We start from the raw sequence: 23,091 nt of genomic DNA, 5'->3' as shown, positions 1-23,091 counted from the left end.
TGAGGACCAGATCCAGTATGGTTGCACCCCTGGTTGTCGTATTGACAATCTGATCTAGGGAGTTTGTGTTACAAATCTAGCAATCTCTCTGCCTGTGTTTGGTGTCATGTGATTGTCAGTTAATAGTCTGGTAGTTAAAGTTACCCATGAGTATGGCATTGGTCTGGATGGTGAGTGTTTCTAGTAAGTTTAACTACATTGTATGGGTTTCTGGATCAAAGAGGGGGACCTGTAGCTTACAAGGAAGTGATATTGGATTTTGCCTATTGTGATTTGAATGTGGAGAAGCTAAAGTGTATTGCCTTGTTTGACCAACCTTGAGGTATAGTTATTTTTGATCTTCATTCTCTTTCCTCCCAGTTCCTACTCAAAAGTCCCAACTTTTCTCATCTTGCTGCCCCTAATGTTCTTGTACCGTACCAATATACTGCTGCCCCTACATTTAGCTTTGTAGTATTGTACCCTTCATCCCACCGAGTGGTGCTTTCCTGTGGTTCAAGGACACATTAATCCATCCTAATTATGCTGTTCTCTGCCATTCACTTCTTCCCTTGCTAATAATTTGACCCTTTCCTCCTGGAATTCACCAAGACCATACTCATTAAGGTGGGACTTTGCACTCTTCATTTCCAAGATAAATAACCTAATCCTCTCTCTCTTTTAGGTCTGTCGTATACTTTCTTCTCCTGTCTTGCATAACCACTGCTATCAACTGTTCACAACTGAAAGACCCTTGAAGCACCAACATGAAACTCCACAGCAGGCCAATATACTCCAAAATTTTATTATAAAATCCACCAGGCAGGAAGCGCTTTCATCTCTTAATACAGACTTCTTCAGACCAAATGAATTCAATGCACCATCAAGTATTTATGCCCCTGCTAATCACATAATTAATCAACAATTTTTAAATAATTTTTAAAGAATATCCTTCACCATATAAAACATTCTAAAATATAAAAATGTAACTCGATACACCATGCACGTGCCCAGGTATTATCTCTCATATGCTCTCATTTTTAATACTACTTTTATACTAATAACATCATTTAACCCAGGCCAGGACGAAGTATTCAAAACTAATTGCCACCACAATTTCCTCTGTTCTAAAATAACTGACCAGGGTCCACCCCTAGGATGTTTTTCAACCTGCTCCAAGACAAAGAACAAAAAAAATGGTTCCCATGTATATCTAAATGTTTGTAAAGGCCATTGGTGAGTTTGTTTACCTTTATCATAACAGTACAAACATTCACTTGAAGCAGGACAGCAAGGGAAGGAACAGGAAACTGTGGCAACTCTTGACGCAGTCAATGTTGAGGAGTGATAGGCCAGTGAGTTCCCATATGACAGAGCAACGGATGGCACAGAATGAAAGAATATGCCACAGGAAGATGCTGTAGAACTTTCTGTAGAATGCCCACAGGAAATGAAAAATGTGCCGTCAGTTGAGCAGAAAATGAGCTAAGAGAAGAGTTGTTTGATTTAATAGAGAGAGACTGCAGAAGGTCAGTAAAAACCCAAAAAGTCAGAAGTTTGATAAAACAAATCAACATAGTAATTAGGACTGTCCATAGAGATCCATGCAATATAACAGAAGTAAACGGGATATATTACTGTGCAGCTAAATTAGTAACGGATAAAGTTCTACCACAAGAACACAGGGTAGTAAGGGAAAGGAAGGGGAGAAATCGAATACCATCATGGAAGTATTGAACAGAGAAAACTATAAAGCAATTAAGACAGGAAGTGTCATTGTTAGAGTATAGAAGAGGGAACAGATCAACAAAATTACTTAAAAAGATAGATATGATAAAAGCAATGCGCACTATTAAAAGGAACAGATCAACAAAACTACTTAAAAAGATAGATAGATATGATAAAAGCAATGCGCACTATTAAAACAGATCAGGGTCTGTCATGCACTATTGCAAATAAACTAAAAATCTCAGCAGAGGCTGAAAAACTTAGAAGGTATGCAGACAAATGTAAAGGAAAAGTACAAAATAAGCAATTTATTGGTGACCCAAAAAAGTTTTATAGGGAAACAAGGTAAAAAGAATTGAAAGACAACCAAAAAAGAAGAAATAGATATATTTTGGAGATTTATGAAGATCCTGTGGAACATAAAAATGCTAAATGGATAGTAGTAGTAAAAGAAAGAATAAGAAGTTTAAAGGTACAGGATATGAAATGGGATGATGTTAGAGCCAGAGAGACTGAAACAAAGGTAAGAAAAGCCTCTAATTTGAAAACCCCAGGCCCAGATGCAGTACCTAACTTTTGGTTAAAAGTATTAACATCTTTGCATGAGAATTTAACCATATGTAAGAACTATTTATACGTGCACCCAAACAGACACCATCCTGGCTAACAGGAAAAACAATATTCCTGCTTGAGTGAACCTGCGAGCTACCCTAAAAATTATAGACCAATGACTTGCCTTCTGACATGTATAAACTGTACACTGGAATTGATCCCTACAAAGTTTATAGTCATTTAGAAGGAAACTCAATTATTGCAATAAAAGAAAATCATATGGAACAAAGGATTATTTGTTCTTAAGTCATTGTGGAGAACTGTAAAAAGGGGAAGAATGTAAGTATGGCATGGATTGACTACAAAAAAAGTATTTGATAGTATCCCACATTCATGGATAAAAGAGTGCTTAAAAATGTATAAGATACACCCTACACTGATTGGCTGCATTACAGTGACCATGAAACAGTGGCAGATCACTTTGCAATTAAGCCATGATAAAGGACAAATTATCCCAGGGATAAAAATTCAAAGGGGGATATTCCAGGGTGACACTGTCACCGCTGCTATTCTGTCTTGCCCTTAACCCATTAAGCTATCTGCTTAACAGCTTAGGCCATGGCTGTAATTTGGCTCCTCGAAAACAGTGTAAAGACTTCTCATCTTCTCTTTCTCGATGATTTAAAACAGTGTAGCTCATCAGATGAGGAACTGAAAGCACAATTAAAAGTTGTCAAAACTTTTTCAGGTGATATAAGAAAGTCATTTGGTCTTGATAAATGTACAAAAGCAACCTTTAAAGCAGGTAACTGCAGCACCAAGAAAACATTAGTTTGGGACAAGAACGTGATATAAAAAGAACTTGAGCAAGTGGTAGTGTGTATGTAAATTTGGGAACTGATGAAGGATCAACAATAAAATATGAACAAATGTGAATAAAACTTAGTAAGGAATACTTTAGAAGACTTAAATTAATCCTGAAAACAGTGTTGACATCTAGGAACAAAATTCAAGCTGTAAACTAATTTGCTTTTCCTGTACTGTCTTACTGTTTGGAGTGATTTGACTGGCCACAAAATGTGTTGGACAGGAAAACAAGAAGGATGCTTAATGCTCACCAGATGATTTATAGAAATCAGTGCATACCAAGATTATATATTCCCCATTCCAAAGGAGGGATGGGCCTCCTTGAAATTGATTACATGTTAGATCTGGAATCATGGGGCTGCACACATATCTGTTTACCTCACAAGACCCAAGCATAGTGAAAGTTTTGAAACTTGAGGAAAATAAATCTATGACTTCTCTGCTTAGTCTAGCAGAAGCATTTCGTAGCAGAGCAGGAATGGAAATCAAACCAGAAGTAGATAAAAATCAGGCAGCAACTGTTGAAGGACCAGATGAGAAGGCAAGAAATGTGTAAAATGCATTAGTATAGTTCCAAGTATAGAAAACGTCTGAAAGAACCTCATGTAGATCAGAATCAAATCCAGGAACGGTTAAGGGGAGGCAAATTCAAACCAAGAGAAGAAAGGTTAATATTGGCAGCCCAAGACATGGGCTACGTACACGTTGGTTTACAAAGTCCATTGAACATGTGGGAGAAACAGACAAATGTAGGGTTTGTAAAACAGAATTGAAAACAGCTGCTGGTTGTGACATACTAATGGCAGAAGGACTGTATACTGAAAGGTATAATAATGTGGCAAGACTGTTGCACTGGAGATTGTGCAAACATTATGGTACTGAATTGGCTGAAAAACACTGGAAACGTGAGCCACAAACTATTATAGAAAATGGTGAAGTCTACATCACATGGTATCACCCATTACCAACAGTTCATAAGATAGATGCTAGAAAACCAGATATAGTGATCCATGCAAAGAAGTCAGACGTAGCACTGATCATTGAAATCGCCACATCCAGTGACTACAATGTCTTGCATACAGAGACAAAAGTCATACAATATCAGGATTTCAAGGCAGAAATGACAGCAATGTGGATGAAAGATACCCAGACAGTCAACAGTAGTAGGAGCAACGGGTCTATTAAAAAAAAAAAAAAATCTACAGTCATATTTAGATACGTTACCAATACATGTAGGGGAAAAAAAAAATTTTATTATAATTTTTATTATAATTGGCTTTTGTAATACTTGCTGCTTTATAATATCTGTAATAACTTCTGTTTTAACTATGTATGATTTCTTGGAGCTTTTCTCCCCGGGCCTCTACTGAAAATGGACATGTATCCAGCTAGACTAGCCCGGTCAACAAATGTAAAATAAAAATAAATAAATGTAACCCCATATGAATTGCAGGAGTCATCACTACTGGGCACATTGTGGGTGTTGTGAAGAGCACTTTTTGCTGACAAAAACTGAAACAGCATTAATTTCATGAACTTTAATCGTACTTTGACTTAGGAATGGGGTCCATTCCCATCATAGTATTAGAAACACAAAAGACTTGGAGAAATTAAAAGACAGAATATTTTTAAAATGTGTTTTGTTGTCTCTTTATTTGCAGCTTTCTTTCAGCAATCAGAAAGGTATAACGGATCTAATTAAATGAAGGCAAACGTTGTACCAAAATAATGTAGGCAGTTTCATTTTTCATTTCATCCTGAGCTACCAAACATTTTTGTTTTGTGACCTCAATAATTCATGGAAAAATTAACTCTTGTGTAGAGCAGTGTAGTATACTATGAAGGTCTGGCCCTCCTATTATCCCTTTCAAATCTCATCAAATCTAGACGGGCAGGGTAAAGGGGGAAAGCTGCTGAAACATTTATTAACAGAATAAAAGAGAGGGAATAAAAACATATTGGCAGTGTTTTATGATAGCAAGCTTGCTGACCGTTCTACACAGACTGTGATTTTACAGAACAAAATTAAGGGGTTAGTTATAGTAAACCATTTCCAGCAATTGCTTATTCTGACATTCACTTTTAGACCTTCAGAAATATTTCTGTATCTTAAATCAGTCTAAAGACATAGAGGCTGGATGTCCATCTCTGCTGCAGTTGACCCAACTTTGGGATTGAGCCTTGGTTGCTTGTCATCTGAGGTGGATAGGATAAAGATTTCAGTGGCTCACTCTCCTTTCCTGGTGAAGGGCTTGAAACTGTTCTGTTTTCACAACTGGCAAAGACCAGGACCCTTGCAGTGATACTAAAGAAAGTGAAGTCACTTGTGGAAGCATATGTGATGCTCATATTCATCATTTTGCATTATTTAGCATGATATAGGGAGCACAGGTACTCACTTTCAGAGATAACAGCTTGTAGCTCTTTCACTCCACTATTTAGAGAAACCTTGCTCTTAGCTCTATGAATGTGATAACAATGGGCCTGCAGAGCTTGCTTCCCATAAATCTGGTGTGCCTGCTAGGATATATTTGAAAGTGGTTGGAAAGTAGTAGTTTGGGTGACCTTAGGGCTGAGGACCCTGAAGATTCGGGGGGGGGGGGGATTTAAAAAAAGTGTTCCTAACTGTATACATTAGGTTTGAAAGAGCCTCTAGAGTATTTGAATGTCTACACCTAGGTGCTTTTGTGGTTATGTAGAATGCATTTATGGAACTGGTTTTCCCCCAATATTTGCATGACTTTTGTTAACGTCTGGCATCGTCATACTACAATGTCATAAATAGCAAAGTGTTTGAAAAACTTTGACTTGTGTGTATCAATCTATGTAAACTACAGATTTACAAGTAACATCTGCAAGAAACTAAGAAAATCTTTTTAACAAAAAAGTAGAAACTCATGCCTGTAAATGATCATTAGGCTTATAAAGTCTACTCAATTTCTCAGTGTCTTCCCATGCAGGACAATCCCTAAAGAATATGTTTGGTTTCTGACTTCATTTTCCTTTTATGTTTTTTTCGTCGAGTTCCTTGCATGCTTGTATTTCAGTCTGGTTTCTTGTACCGTGTCCTCAGGGAGTCTTTCTGTGCACCTGTCACCTATTCTGTGAAAACAGTGCCTATTTGTGCTGATCCTTCTTACTCCAGTCTCAACTAATTACCTCAAATTTCTAAATTCAAACTGTTCAGAAAGTTAGTACTCTTCTATACCCTACTTTCATGCCTTTCCTTTCAGTGATTAAGACTTAAATATTAATAAGGTAGTATTTTTCCAAAAAGAAGGCTTTTAGGATTGCAGAAATATAAACATTTATTCAGTAAATGTGCAGAAGCTGAATGAAAGCTCCAGCACAAATGCTGCAGTAGAAGTTGTAAAGAGTAAAGGTGTGGCACATAGCTGGCTTGGCAGTCGCACAGAGAAGAACAGACAGCAAGATGATGATAACCATCTGTGACAAGGAAATCAGCAAGTTGCCTGGATACAGTTGTGCTTATCTTTGTCACCGACTCTGCTTATGTATATATATATATTTTTAACTCTGTTTCATTGCTCCCAGAGGTGTAGTATGGACAAATGTATTTTACTTATCTGTGAGTAAAGCAACTGTTTATTATTGTATTAAATAATATTGCAGCAAATTACCCTGAAACAGGGTCTTCAGTTTGGAATATTTTCTGGTTCTAAAGTGTTATGTTTCACAATATTCTTTTCACACTTAAAGCCTAATTAAAATATTGCATTTTATAGTGCACATAAATCTTAACACTAGGCAGATTAATTTCATTTTTTGGGATTATTTAAAGAATTAAAATAAATGGTGTTAAGATTTAACACTGATGGCATCCATTTATTTTTCAAGAAATAGATTGGGGTTTGCAAAATAAACTGTCTTTTTATAAGCCTTCATTATCCATACGTTGGAAGTGACTGTATCAAAGGTTTATTTCATGTTTTGGGCAAGAATTTATATTTTTAGCGAAAAAGTATTTCTTCATTTTTTTTCTTGTCTCATAAATGTGTAATAGTGGCATTTTCATGTAAATGTGGAGAACAGACTAATGACAGCATTATCATACTATCAAATGAAGCTAATTTAACTTGTTTCTAATTAGTATCAGACTATTGGGTATATGATGGAGTGTGGAGGGACAGGGGTGTATTATTTTGTGTATTCGCTTCTAACTGTAAGTTTTCATAATATTAAATTTCCAGTAATACATTTTCTGTTTTACTGCAGAATTTGATACATGATGGCATGTGAAGTTGACATGCTTCGCTTTCAACTACCAGGACATGAAGCAGCAACGCTGAAAAATATGAACCAGTTGAGATCAGAGGAACGGTTCTGTGATATTACCATTGTGATGGATAATCTGAAGTTCCGAGGTCATAAGGTCATATTTGCTGCTTGTTCACCATTCCTACGGGATCAGTTCTTATTGAACCCCAATTCAGAGCTCCAGGTCTCCCTTATGCACAATCCAAAGATAGTGACAGACTTGCTTCTTTCCTGCTACACAGGAGTCCTTGAGTTTGCTATTCGGGATATTGTCAATTATCTAACAGCAGCAAGTTATCTCCAGATGGAGCATGTTGTAGAGAAATGCAGGAATGCCTTGTTCCAGTTCATTGAGCCTAAAATAACATTAAAAGATGAAGTTCGGGGGAAGGGAAATTTTTTTAGTAAACGACAAAAGTCGTATAGTTCAAAGCCAACTTGTAGCAAGTCAGTGCAAGTCAGCACAAATTCTGAAGGTCTGCAACCACAATGTGAAATGCAACAAGACTCTGAGATAAAGGCTGAAGCTCCTGAAGAAGAAGAGTATGAGGATGTTGACGATGATGATGACAGCTATGATGAGGAAGAGGATGCCATGTCTGATGTTTGTGTGATCAAAGTGGAAGAAAGCACAGAGAACAGGAGTCCAAAGCCCCCTCTAATATGTAATAATAAGCCAGTTGTAGCTGAACCAGATGAATCTGGTGTCAATTCTACAATGGAAGGAGGTGGCTTTGAGGACGAGCGCCAAAAGGAGAACCAAGCAGGGGTGGTGAAAGCCTTTTACAGTCTCTGTGAAGATGGCGAAGGTGATGGTCTTGTAGTCATCCCAGCTCAGGATGAAAATGAAGAGGCTGTGGGGATTGAGGAATGTCAGAGTAGTAGTATGGTTAACACCAGTGACATCTGTAGTGGAATTCCTATTCAGACTCCGAATGAAGCAGGTGTAGCAAACTATAATGTGAAAAACATCAAGTGTACTAAATGTGATGAGTTCTTTCAGGGTATCGAGAAGCTGGTATTCCACATGCGGGCCCAGCACTTCATCTGCATGTGCCCTCGTTGTGGCAAACAGTTCAACAACAGCAGCAATCTTAATAGGCACATGAATGTTCACAGAGGCATTAAGTCACATTCCTGCACCATCTGTGGCAAAAGCTTCACCCAGAAGTCTACACTCCATGACCACATGAATCTCCACAGTGGTGAGCGCCCTTACCGCTGCTCTTATTGCAATGTTAGATTTGCACACAAGCCTGCCATTCGTCGACACTTGAAGGAGCAACATGGCAAAACAACTGCTGAGAACTTTATGGATGCAAATGTTGCAGAAATCAGTGTGGTTGTCCGTTAAGAAAAACTTTATTTATTTCTACAGAACTAAAAAAATTTTTTTTTTCTCTTACAAGAAATATTTTAAAGATTTTTCTAGTTTTACATCTTTTTTAGTGTTTTCTTTTAAGATGGGATTGAACTGATCAGATCAGTAGAACTAGATGTACAGATGAAACAATTAAAATTGTTCAAATGTATTTGCACCAGCTTTACTAACATGACTATGTGTAACGTTACTATTTTTTAAAATAATTTTATATATGTGGTGATAATTAAGTGACTGGGTGAATTAAGATTTAAGGAAATCAGGACATTATGAAAGTAGGATTTATGGTTCCTTTATGTAGTTATCTGATCATAAACATATGAATAAAATGTTAAAATAGTAAGTAGATTGGGAATAGTGTGGGCAGGTAAATGGTATGAGGCCAAGACAGGGAGGTACTGAAGATTAGAATGGAAATCTTTTAAAAGAAAAGAGTCGGCAGATGGAAGTAAATAAAATAAGAATGATAAATGGGATGTAGGTAGGCAGTAGAAGGGCTTGAACAAGAAACAAAATGGTAAATATGTGCTCTGCAAGGAACCCACGTGTAAAAAACATAGTTGACTAAATGTCTTGCTTGAAGAGGGTCCTCGTGATAAAGTATCTATAACAGAAACATGCTTTTTATGAAAGGAGGATAGGTTATAAAAAGACTAGGTTTTTAGGACTTTTAGAAAGGACAACAGCTGCAAAAAGGTGAGGAAGGAGTGGCATTGTCTGTGAATGATGGGATTAATTGTACTGTATGTTCAGAGGTGGACTGAGCAAAGACTGAAATTTTAGTGTTAGGATTTGACACAGGATCAGGGGATTCATCATGGACAATTGTATGCAGTCCATGAGATATAGGAATGAATTAGAATAGTAAAAAAGATAGTAAAACATAATACAAGTTGTAATGGCGGGCATTATTGTTCCTACTGTATTGAGAGGAATGGGTATCGGCAGTATATAAAAGTATAAAGAGAAACAAAGATAATTTAAAGATTATTTTTTTAGCTACTGTTACCCCAACAGTATAGTCCTCCTGGCTGACATTTGTCACATTCATTTCCTCTGTCCTACCTGGTTTGACACAACAGTACTTCTGGGGAATACCTTATAGGTAAATGCATCTTATTGTCAAGGTATTAGAAGGAGAAAGTCTATTCACCAGTTGTCATACACAACTGCTGAAATTTTTTATATATATATATATATATATATATATATATATATATATAGTGTCCCCACTCTGCAAATTTGAGCGACAGTAGTTGTTCCTTTATGCACAATTCACACTTGTGCTTCTTGGTGAACTTTGTGCATACCATGTGTTCATGCTTCCACATACTGTTCCTTGCTACTTATTGCTCTATTGAGTTGTCTTGAAGTCCCTTAATTCTAGAAACATTTTTCTTGGTTTCTGCCAGTAGTAACTTCTTGTGAAGGAGTCTCTTTGCAACATCCATTCGTAGGTGGATAAACCTGTATCCGCAACACAATTCCATTTTCCCAGCCAGTTCTTACCAGTTCTGACCTTCATCATTGATGTGATAGAGTTCCATTCCTGTGTGTTGTAGAGATGGTTTTAAAAGAAAAAGACGCATTAAGAGGTTGAGGCCTTAATTTTAATTATGATCTTTCATTCCTTAAGACTTACTCATGTAAAGAAAATAAGATACTGGAATGAGCCGTGACATATCCTGAAGAATTTATAACATGAGAGACTGGGAAATGCTGGTGATGAAATGTTGTAGCTCAACTTAAAATTGGAGTCACTGGGATTAACTGAAATTAGGCTATAAACCTCTGACACCATGACTTACAGTATTTTAAGAATTCAGATTAAAGGTGCTATAGAAAAGTCAAAGTTGATGAGCTCTGGAATGTAAAATGAATTATGAAGTGAATGAGAAACTGTTTAGAGAAAAAAAATAATGAAAGGAAAGAAAGCTAATATGGCTATGTAAGATGAAAATAAAAACATGAGGCATAAAAAAGATTACAAATATTTGTAATGGAGGCATATAATAAATCAAGGAGTATATTTAAGCTTGAATACAGGTTAAGTAAGAGAGAAGAGGGTAAGGTGGTCTGTGGAATGAAATGGTGTAAGAAGTAGAGAGGAGAATAGAAGGATCTAAGGCTAGTGAGTCTTGGTAATGAAGGCAGATTAAAAAGGGTATAACAGTCCACAGCACACAGGATCCGAGGCCAAATAATCCAACAGCAGGCAATAAAATCAAATTTCTTTTAATTCCAAAAACAGCACACGTAGTCGGTTCTAAATAGAACAGCAACACAGATAAGCCAAGCGCTTTCACCCAGTATATTACTAGGCTTTCTCAAGGCAACAAACAGAGCTATCCATTACACATCAGTTTTAAATAACTAGTACAATTAAATGGTAACTCCACCCATCAATTAGAAGTTAATACCTTTGATAGTGTTGTGTTAAAAACATAGTACAAAGAGAAACAGTTTCTCAAGTTGAATATATATGTTTGTGTAAGAAATACTTCTTAATATAGTCAATAATGGTAATAATACCCTGCAAAGTGCCTTGTCAGTGCAAAATTCATAAAAGTACATCATAAATTAAAAAAAAATGTTAAAATTTGAAATGATTAATTATTGTTACAAGTTGGAATTAAAATTAAATCACATTTCTTATTCCAAAAACTAAAATAGATAGATAAATGATAAATAAATCAAACTTTTTACAGTGACATTGTAAAAAATAGGGAGTTTTCTGACTAATGTCACAACACTACCTAATAACAACAACAAGAAGAACAACAAGAAGGTGAAAGAAGAACAAGTGAACCTATACAAAATTAAACTAAATAGTCACATATTATAACCGTGCTCTTCTCATTTTTAGAATGCTGTTAATATTTAAGCCCTCATTCATTCCAGGAGGGGTGCAGGCATCCAATTTCAACTGCCAGAACAGTTCTCGAGTTTCCAGATTAAAAGGGTACCACAGTCCAGGAAGAACTATGAAACACATTTTCTTCATCCACAGAGATAGAATGCCAGCATGGTAATGCAGAGTATGATTATAAAAGTGAAAATGATGTACAGGGAACTAAAAATAAACTTGAGGAACTGGAAGTTTTGAAAGTAGATAAAGTACAGAGGTCATATGGCTAAAGCTTCAGAACTATTTATAAAAATCAAGAAATGAGAGAGTGTACAACTGACTGCCATACACTTTGTCTGTGACTATTTATGTGATAGTTGGAAATGGGAGAGCGGCAACAGTGATGCCCTTTAATGGGGATCAATAAATGAAGCAGGGGACTCTAGGCCTTGATAGTCCACCAGTCTAATTTCTGTGTCGGGTAAGTTCAGGGAGAAAATAAGAGGTTGGAGAGTTTTCTAAATGTAACTGTCCAGCATACATAAAAAAAAAAAAAAAATGGTATGAAGAACAGAAGTTATACATGCCCACAGTGCAGATCTAGGATTGGGTCACAGACTAGGCTTAGAAAAGGTAGTCCTATAAGTGTGGAATTCTTAGATTCCAATAAGACCTTTCCAATAGTTATTTATTGGAGGTTGATGAACTTAAAGGTTTCTAATGAACTAGATGCGTATTAACTGTTTAGTGCTGAGGAGGTACAGGTCATGGTATTTGATGGGGGGTACAGTTCATGGTATTTGAGGGTGGGAGGGTACTTCTAGGAAAAGAAAGATTATAGTTGGACTAAAGATTGTGCACAGTTTAACAATACTGCCTTGACTAGGTCTTAAAGCAGGAGAAAATGGTGAATCTATTTGCTGAAGATGGCTGGATTAATCAGTGGCTATTTGAAAAGCAGCATCTATTAAAATACAAAGCAAAAAAGAATCCATGTACTCCCCATAAAGTTCCATCTGTGTTGTCCATTTTCATTCTTCAACTGTTGAGTTCAGATCCGATCTCCGGATCTGACAAGGCTGCTTCCTCCAAATCGTAGAGCACAAACACTCAAGCTCCTCCCTTTACCCATAATGCACTAGTCACCCTACATATTTCATGTAATTTGCTGCCCATAAACAAAACAGAGTAGTGGAAATTAAGGAAAGAACAGAATCTGGGGCTCATGCAAAGAACAGCATTTCCTCCAGTATCTTTTGATCTTTCTAGGAGTAAAGCAAAGGAGGGGGTTGGTGGGAACTTGAGGAAGAAAGACAATGGGCAACTCAGAATGCAACGCTATGTTAAGTACATAACTTTAGCTGATGTCATTTTCATTTATTCCTCAGGTGTCGGGACACAGTTCCCAGCTACCTAAATCCTGGTAGGACTCTTAAGGAAGGATTTTCCTGAGTACAGCTGAGCCAAAGACAAGACTGCTTTTCCCCTAGAGACCGGATCTAATTTGTAATGAACAATAAAGGTACAAAGATTAGCCCAGGCTGCAGCTGCACAAATTTCATCCGGGGAAGTTCTAGACAAGAAAGCTGAAAAATATTCCATTGACGTGGTAGAATGGGCTTTTGGTGGTTTTGGTAAAGGCAGACCTACTTTTTCATAAACAGAGGTAATACAGTCAACCATTTAGATAGTCACTTTAGAAACTGTTTTGCCTAATTTTTTTTTGGAAAATGAACAAATAATTGTTCAGATTTCCTCATGTCTTTGGTTCTGTGAGGGTAGAAATGCAACCAGATGTGAACATCCCATAGGTGCAACATATATTCTCTTTTGTTTGAGAAATTTGGAAATAAAACTGGAAGGTTGCTAACCTGATTAATATTGGATTCTGACACCACCTATAAGAAAGTTTATTTAATCTAATTTTAAACATTTTAGAGGAATGAAACTTTCATGAAACAAATCAGTACCTTTTTCTCTCAATATAGAGGTAAATAAGTTCATTACATCAGTAGTTAAACTAATGTTACTATCCCATAGGTCATCCTTAATTCTATCCAAGAAATCCAAAAATCCCAGCAATCCTTTAACAAATGGGTTTCATTTAAATAAACTGATTTAAGCTTATGATCTACATATGCTGCCAGTGGATATGTTTTGTATCCATGGGCAGCTACTCTTGGTCTAAAAGGTGGCTTTGCTATATACTTGTGGACTTTGGGAACACCAAAGATACTTATAGTTTCAGAATCTATGATAAGAGGAATTTAGCAGATTGACCCCAGCTTTGTATTAAGAGAGTTGATGGAATGTGTGTAATGTTTTGGCTAGTATATTGAGAATGATTTTGTACTTAAACTTACTGGGTTCAGTGGAAGAGATCTTTTATGTAATGGAATGTTATATGCCTCTTTCCAGGTTTTTGGGGATTTTACCTTTTCTAGTACTTCTGTGTATAGTACTGCTAACAGGAAACTAACTGCAAGTGCCTTTGCAGCCATCCTGATGAATTAAAAGGGTGTGATACTAAATCTAGGTGAACCAAAATTTTTGGTTTTCTTTAGGATTTCTCTTACTCTGTTGATGCTGACCTCAACAAGCTGGAGCTATTTAAAAGAACTCAGGTGTATGCAGTGGGAAGTTTCAGGTACTGAATATTCAGAATTTGGGGTGATGGTTTCAAAATAATTTCCCAGTACTTTTTCAGTCTTTTTTGTCATTTTTCTTGTGGTGGAAGGTGATGAGAGCAGGTATTTGGTTGAATTGTAAGATGATCACAGTTGAAGAAGCATGTTATTTGATAGATGTTTTACAAATGCTTAAAGTATCCTGTACTGCCTGGAATTAGTTTGCTTGATTTCACTGTATTTGTACAGTGTATTGTGTTTGTAGCTCATCCAGGGTTGTGATTTGTTCCTATCTCTGAAAGATTTGAATGGTACTATGCTGTCGAGAAATGCTTTTTTGTTGAGTTTTTAAACTAATTTAGGGTTTCACACATGCTTGATATTTGTTGCAGGATCTCTTCATTTCTTGAATCATAGTCTTGAAACTGTGTACTTTTACGTGCATTCGCTTATTAGGGTATTTATCTTCATTGCTGATGATATATGTGAAGTAGTGGCTGGTGAAGGAGCCTAATAAAATTCCGAATTAAGTAATGTTTTTCATTTGACACTAGAATCCAGTCTACTTGTATTTACTTTATTTGAGGTCATACATGCCGTAGCTGGTTATGCTGTGTAGCATAGGAAGTTCACTAAATAGTATGGGCCTGGATGAGTCCAAGTTTATGTCAGCATAACATGATGTCTCCAGTTTTATGGAGTTTAATAAAAATATTAAATCAGAACAATTTCCAGTACATTAATAGGGCTCTTTGGGCTGTCTTATGTTTCCTGAGTTTGTGGTTGCCCAGAAATCAATTGCTTACTGTTGCTTGGAGTAAAAGCAGTGGCTGCACAAAACCACTGTGCACTCTCTTGGTAAAATTTTTCCTTTCCCCAATGTTGTGCAACTGTGGAATTAGTATATATAGGTATGGAAGTGCATGGGGCTTGCACCAATGCAAAAAGTTACAATGCTTTTGTTGGTGCTATTGCAATAATGGCACATATCTAATTCAGCTAGTTGTGTTTACAGGAGTGATTTCTGAGTGAGCACAATCTGATATTGCACAGTGCAACATTTGTTTTTTTTGGAGGGTGGGGGGGTATATATGCCAAGTAATTTGAAAGCTCCATGATCGGAAATCTATCATTACTGTCTATCTCATCTTTAGTAAATGTTGCATCTCATTTATATGATCTGTCATTACAAAATACATTATAATGTATAGTGCTGAAATAATGGATTTTAAATGTTCTTTGAATTTTGGTAACAAGATATGTGTGGAACTGTTCATCTTGGTTGCAAATCCTTGCTATGTTGACATTTATTATTTTTAAACCAAATTGGATAGTTCATGAGTGCTTGTGGGATGAATGTAAGCTGGTATTGAACAATGAAGTAGGAATCATGCCACCAAAGTTTAGTAAGCCAAGTTGAAAGATATCATGATTATGAAAGTATAGGTGGTGGTGCTTCGGTAGCATTGTCGCCCACAGTAAGATGCTGTCTGGTTCGATTCTCAGCTAGAGCGTCTTCTGCTTGGAGACATGCGTGAATGGGCGTACCTTCGTTGAAGGTTGTGCGTCAGGGCTGGTAACTCAGCACGTAAAAATCAACTACCAATCATTAGCGGACCGGAGTTCCACTGTGGCGATCCCTAACCGGGAAAAGCTGAAAGACACCACAACAACAACTAGAGTGACTTTAGTTGCTAACAGAGAGGACAATGTCTGGTTTCAGTACTGCCTGTTAGTAGAGGAGGATCCAAGGCATATAAAATTGAAATTTGAGGTGACCTTCCTAAAATGGTTTAAGACCCACCACATCCTCATTAATTGAGCTTATTGTAAGGGGAAAAAATTATTTCAGGAAGATTCAATATGCTTGTTGCACACATGGGCATAAGTCTTATGTCAAGGCTCAAAAGAGATGCAAGTTGTAGTTATCTGTTCAGTGTGTTTTCCCAGTTTTAGGAATGAGTAAAATTGTTTCATTTAGCATTTTGGATATGAAATTCCTAACTGCTGCATCTGTTTATGTAACATTCCCAAAATAAGGATAAAGCACTCTTTAGTGCTTTGAACAAGCCCATTATAGTCTTTTTTAATCAAGAAACATCTTTATTAAACCATCACTTATGACACAGGCAATCATATATTCATATAAATGTAAAACCACACAGACAATCCTAGTTGCAAGCATTTTACATCACAAACCATACTGACACTCCCAGTTGCAAACGCTATGCATCACTTATAATATACCCAATCATTTTCAGTCCAGCATTGCATAGCTGATTTAAGTCCTGCCTTCTTTTAAGCTTCATTCCTCTCCTGTATGTATTGTTCCCACAATTCCCAATTTTTCCTATGTAGTTTGCTCCTACCCTTTTCTAAAGATCTCTGTTCTGGTTTTATCTCAATTACTATATTCACTACTTCTAGTATAGTTGGTTTAGATTTTGATTTCCATTTTCTATTAACTGCTTTTTTGGCAGCCACCATAATTAGACACAGCAAGGCCTTACCATGTTTAGGCAATTCCGATTCTGTCATAGCTCAGAAAAATCACCTCCCTCCTCGCACACTGAAAGTGCATTTCGCAGGGAATCAAAGTTTGCCAGCTCACCTCACTCCATAGAAAATATGCTCCCAATTACCTGTTTCTTCCCCGTCACACCTCCAACATTTGCTGTCTATCTGAGAAAAAAAAATCTGGCATCTACTTGAGGTATAAAAATAGCTTTGTAAACATTTCCAAGCAAAAATCCAAAATCTTCTAGATTTTGTTGCATATTTGGGAGACCTGCATATATCATGTTATTGTTTCTTTGTGAATTGCTTATCCAGTCTCTCTTCCCAATACTTTTTGATCTCCTCTGTATGATTCTTATAATCATGCAGTATTTTGTATGCTGTGCTAATTGTTCCTTTTTTATTGGCAGTTTCTGTTCTTGATTCTGCTAAAAACTCTATCAGTGCTGTTCTTTCGTTTAGCCCCCCTCCCCCCATTTCTTTCTCTTTGCCAGTACTTTGCACTCCCTATCAAGGATTAATATCGATCTCGAACCTGCAGTCCAAATAAATTCTTGCCATCTTCCTATTCTGTCACTTTTCCCTCTCCAATTATTTGTTCCCAGTACCTTGGTTCTTAACAGGTTTCTCCAATGAATTCCAGCCTCCTCTACTCTATTGTCTGTATTCCTAATTGCAGTCATCCCTGTTGGCAGAATCTCCTTTCTCTATTCTCATGTTGGCTTAGTTCTTCAGATACTTTCTGCTACTGTATAAATATAGTATTCTGTACGACTGTTATTCTCCTTAAAAGCCTGCATCCAAAACCCAGTCTCTCCTTGTTTCTTGAGCTTCCCCGTTTTCAATGGATGGGAGATCGCAGATATACCCCAGGGATTACCTCAGTGTCACTGCTCAACAGAGGCACAGCAAAATAATGGGTATAGTTCCCCATACTAAAGGGGTGGCGTAAGCCACAAAACTATGGGCTAGGCTTGTAAATGCCCTCGGGCAGATAGCCTAGTATGAACCTATGAACCTATGAACATCCCTTTCCACTTTGAATTATACTTATCTGCTTGTGCTAACTGTGCAGCTCCGAAATATCTCTTCGAATTGGCTAATCCTAGTCTGTAATCTGGAAGAAATCAATTTATTCCACTTGACTCTTGCTGTATTCCCCTCCCAGATAAAGTCCTTAAGGTCTTTATTAATTGCCATCCAAAGCTTCTCCTCTGGTTGATAAAAATATGCCTGACCTGTGTATAAGACTAGTGGGACTAAAAATATTTTAACTGCTTGTATGCTTGTATCCTACTATCCATATCACAAAGCTTCCATTTTCTCAGCTTTTGTATTACCTTTTTAGTCTCTTCCCACATGTCCTTAACTACCACACTAGAATAATTTTTAATCCATACTCCTGAATACTTCATTTTATTGTGTCTCCATAAATATGGATATTGCTGAACCAATTCAAGTGTGGGTACATAATTTATCACTATTGCCTTTGTTTTAGCTTAATTTAATTGTGTATCCCAAAAAGATATGAAACTGTCTTAAAAATGTTCCACAGCACCATAATGTCTCTTTCTGGTTTTGTCAGGTATAAAATAATATCTGCAAATGAAGCCAGCTTTTCTTGACTACCATGCCAGTTATATCCTTGAATATGTGAGTCCCTTATTTTCTTTACCAGTGGTTCTAAATATAATGAAAATAACAAAGGGTAAAGAGGACACCCCTGCCTGGTTCCCCTGCTCAAGCAGGAATTATCAGAGAGGACCCCACTCACTTTAATTTTCACCTCCTGTCCCTCATAATATCCTCCTAATCAGCCTTGTATTTTTTTTTTCAGGAAATACAAATGCTTCCATTGTCCTGCTCAGAATCGCAGCTTACTCTGTCAAATGCTTTATCTGCATCAAGACCCACCAATAACAATGGTATTTTCTTACATTCTGATTCCCTCTGGATCATTGATGTTCTGTTAATGTTGTCAAATGTTTGCCTCCCCTCCACAAAACCACACTGATTCATATCTATCAATTTTGACATTACGTTTGCCATTCTTTTAACTGTTATAGACCATAACACTTTATAATCATGGTTTATTATTGAAATTAACCTGTATGAAGCTAGATCTGATGGATCTTTACCCTTTTTAAGTATTACAGCAACCACCACTTTCTTCCAAGATGTTTGTATTTCTCCTCTTAAAATACTGTTAAAACCTTCCAGATATTTATCATTTTTTCCCCTCCTAGCTTCCAAACTTCCACATGAATACCATCTGTTCCTGGAGACTTTCCTGTACATTGGTTATACATCACAATTTTTGTCTCCTCTCCTCCTGACCTAACAGTTAGATGTAGATGAGGCTGAATTACCAACCTTGGCACATTTAATTCTTCCATAGACATTTCCATTTGTATTGTTTCTTGACTTCCATATTCCTCTGCTTTATACAGACTTTCACAGAATTTCCAAAATATTTCTAATACCTCTATAGGATCTCGTGTTACCTTCCTTGTTATAGGCTCCCTAAGTTTGGCAACAGCTAAGCCCATTATAGCCTTATCAGGTTCAGCAGACAAGCAGCTTTCTTCCAAAAGGGTTATTGTCAGTCTCCTCCACATTGATGCATCTTTTCACATAAGTTGGGGAGTGTATACAGAGCTCTTCTGTCCCCTCAGATGTCTTTCCTTAATGTTCTGCCGTGGAAATGACAGTTGGCTGGTTATTTTCAGTCACTTTACTAAACAATTCCATGCATCTTCTCCTAGTAACTCCAGATTGGTTTTAGCATGGACCATCATTTCTCTGAGCTCATATTCAAATGAATTCTTAATTTTTTCCTAAGCTTTTCTACCTGTTCCTGCTCCTCCATTCTTCCATTTCTAGTCATAACTGTACCATTTGCTGTACCTTCCCTCTTAGTATCCTGCTCTTTTGCACTCTTTTCTCATTGCTGGATCTTTATTTTAATCTTGAACAAGACCATCCTATGAAGAGCCCTCACCTTTGTTGATATATATATTTTTTCCCCAAATCAAATCTTGCAAGTCTTCATCTTTCTGTGTTTTGACGGATTCCACAAGTCTTTACTTTCTATCCTGTTAAGAAGAGGTCTGATCTTATAAAGACAAATAAACTGGACTAAGATCAAACAAAAGGTAGTGGTCCAGTAGTAATTAAAACTCTCCGATACTCACTGCTCCCCAACAGTTCTAGTTACCCATTTACAATAGAAAATAGATAAAGGTTATTTTGCTCAGTCCTAATAAATCAGTTACAGCTGGCTCAGGAACAACAAGAAGGGTCGCTTCACTTTAAAAAAATAAAATAAAAGAATACAAATGGTACAGTCTTTCACACAGTGCTTCCTCAGGTTTTGTTGGTTCTGTCGAGTGTTCTGGCATGGAATTAATCTTGTGGAGCTACCTAGAGTCTGAAAATTGCCTATCTTAATAAAATTTTCACTTTGCCCCCCCCCCCAAAATTACCCACTGATTCTAGTTGGCTCCTATATAAGCCAGTATCATGTTCCCATTCTTCATGCTTGACATAAGCAAAAATGTACCTACCTTCCAGATTTGAGAGACCTTTTTGAAGATTTAGCCATATCCTAAACAGTAGCACTATCCGATTCTCTTTTTGGAACACCCCATAGCCACTACCCTTAGTCACTTGAAGAATTTTTCTTTTCCCTTCAAAAAATGGTTTTGTGTAAATGCAAACAAAAAAACAAGCAAAATATTAAGTGAACTAAGCTGTCTCGTGTATACATATATCCAAAGTAGAGAACAGTAAAATAGAGAGACACCAAGCACGGCAAAATGAAACACAATCTGTTTTAGTAAAATGGTGTGTGTTTTCACATCAGACTGATGCTTCAGACATGAATATCAGACATTTTAACAAGCATTTTAAAATCATAAATTATCCAATATTAAAATTTCAATTAAAATGTCCCCTCCTGATTTAATTAACAGCTTTAGATTCCTGTTACTATGGATACTCCAACGCTGTTGCAATCTAACTATGGTAACTCAATCTAAAACCTGTTTAGGGTGTATTAAACCTCTCCGTCATCTACCAAATGACAGTTCTAGAAGCATATCCTATAAAATTCATTGAATTAGATGTATACCCATACAATTTATCAAGCAATTATGATGAAAAAATAAGTAAATAAAAAACTCATCATTTAGCATACATCTTACCCGTTGAGCATAGGTAACAAATACTCAAGGAATCACCAATACATTTTTAGTTTAAAATGCATAACATCATATTACAAGCATCAACATCTAAATATTGATTTCAAACTTCATAGTTAGTTCGACCAGTAAAATCATAGTATAAAAATCACATGGTTCAAGATACAGGAAGCCTTCTAGCCAAGTAGTAGTAGTAGTAGATTGCAAAAATTGTAAAAACTCATTTATCATGTCTTTTGACCCTTTCCATTTTATATAAATATTGTCACAAATCATTTGTAATAAAGAACAGGCCTACTAAATCTGTTATTAATCAAGACCATACTGGTTTTATTTATTACTTTCTGTAACATTTTTAAGTAAATGAAAACTGCTAGTAGATGTGCTAGATTTTATGTAGATATGTTTAAGTGAAATAAACGCCATCTGATTAAAAGTTTTCTGAATCACATTGATTTTTATGCTGACTTTACTGGTTGAAATAACTAGGAACCTTAAATATCAACATTTCAGATGATACTCTTGATATGCGGTCATGCATTTTGAATAAAACAAAGTGCCTGAATGGTGATTTTTTTTTTTTTTTTTTTTTTTTTTTTTTTAAGGTATTTGATACGCATGTTAGAAAGATAAGATATATGCCAGCTAAAAAATAAGTTGTATTTATTTATTGATCATAATAAATGCCTGTTCACTTAATTGAATGGACAGACATCTTATTTAAGTTTAGATTTAAATAAACATATAAAATGACCAGCTCTATGAATGTTTTAAACATCATTCTGTTTAGTGATGATTTGTAGGCCAACCTAAATAAACTAGCAACTTGTTACAATAGCATTGCCCGATTTGCCACCAGCAACCCTTTCAAAACACACCACTGTCACAACCTAAAACTCCTAGGCTGGCTTGAGCTACAAAACTGTCTTTTGATCTCACAACTTACCATTGCTCACAAGATACTCTACCAACCTTATAATACCCCTATACTTTCTCAACTTTTAATCCCTTACAATAATCTTACCTCCCTTCGATCTTCCTCCAAACTCATGACCAAATCTGTAAAGTCCCATAACCTAGCTGGTGACTCTCTGTTCACTAATACTATAGGAAGGATATGGAATCAGCTACCCACTGATATCACTCTAACCTCCTCCTTACCTCTGTTCAAACAAAAAATCAAACTGTATTTCCAAAATCACTGGCTCTGTTCCTGTAGGACTCCTGACTAATTTCCTCTTTCCCTCATCCACTAGAACTTTACACTTTACTTAGTAAATATACTTTTTCCTTCTTCTTATTGCCCTGTTGCTCTCCTCTAATGCTCTAACCTACTCCTCCTTTTTCTCTCCCCTGTCCTCTCGTACACATTCTTACCCTTCTCCTTTCCAGACTATTGCTTCTTTCCCTCTTCCTCCTTTGTATTCCCTTTTTATCTCCTGTTCTATTCTCTTCATCATTTTTTTTTGAAACCATGTTGCTAATCCTGACTTTGTGTAATGCTTTTTACTAAACAACTATTTTATAGTATGTTCCTCAGGTATTTGATGTATATTTTTTTTGTTTGTTTCATGTTACTAAATGTATATTCATTTTGTACTGAATTATTTATTCTGTAAATTGTCCCGTTGAAATTTAGTATGTGTGGAGCTTTTCTCCTCGGGCCTCTACTGAAAATGGACATATATCCAGCTAGACTAGCCCGGTTAACAAATGTAAAATAAAATAAATAAATAAATAATGTAAGCTGGATGTAGCCAGTTGTGAATATTTTTATCGAATACATCTCTTAGCATTTTTTCTAGTAACTGGTAATGTCTAACTAAACGGGAACTGCTAGTAGTTATATTTCAAGTAGATGGTGTTCACATAAACAATTTGAAACACCACTTTTATAGTGAAATAAGCTCTAATGCCAAGAATTAAAGAATAGCTCCACCCAAATTTCAAGTTTTTTCTCTTCATAAAATGTCTTTCCTTCCTTTGATCCAGCTCCAAGAATGCCACATAAAAAATTTAAAAATACTTTAAGAATTTTTGCATCAGTATGTTTTTTGAAATCTCATTTCCTTTAGGTACTTGTTGCACAATATGTGATGTTGTATAGGCTAG

The 23,091-nt window shown here is 36.3% G+C and overlaps 1 protein-coding gene across 2 annotated transcripts in view; it reads left to right on the top strand.

The window, feature by feature from the left end:
• The window catches only part of ZBTB12 (zinc finger and BTB domain containing 12), a 78,839-nt gene extending 64,031 nt beyond the window's left edge, over positions 1 to 14,808 (top strand). For both annotated transcript variants that reach the window (XM_044056241.1, XM_044056240.1), the window contains exon 2: positions 7,363 to 14,808. In XM_044056241.1, coding sequence (XP_043912176.1) covers positions 7,373 to 8,758 — 1,386 coding nt within the window. In that variant the 5' untranslated portion in view covers positions 7,363 to 7,372 and the 3' untranslated portion in view covers positions 8,759 to 14,808. The remainder of the gene's footprint in view (positions 1 to 7,362) is intronic.
• Positions 14,809 to 23,091: the final 8,283 nt, after the last annotated feature.

The sequence above is a fragment of the Protopterus annectens genome, chromosome 14.part0, assembly GCF_019279795.1.
Source record: "Protopterus annectens isolate FY-2018-M chromosome 14.part0, PAN1.0, whole genome shotgun sequence".
Classification (NCBI taxonomy): Eukaryota; Metazoa; Chordata; order Ceratodontiformes; family Protopteridae; genus Protopterus; species Protopterus annectens.
Note: the sequence above shows the minus strand (reverse complement) of the source record. Positions and strands in the feature narration are given on the sequence as shown.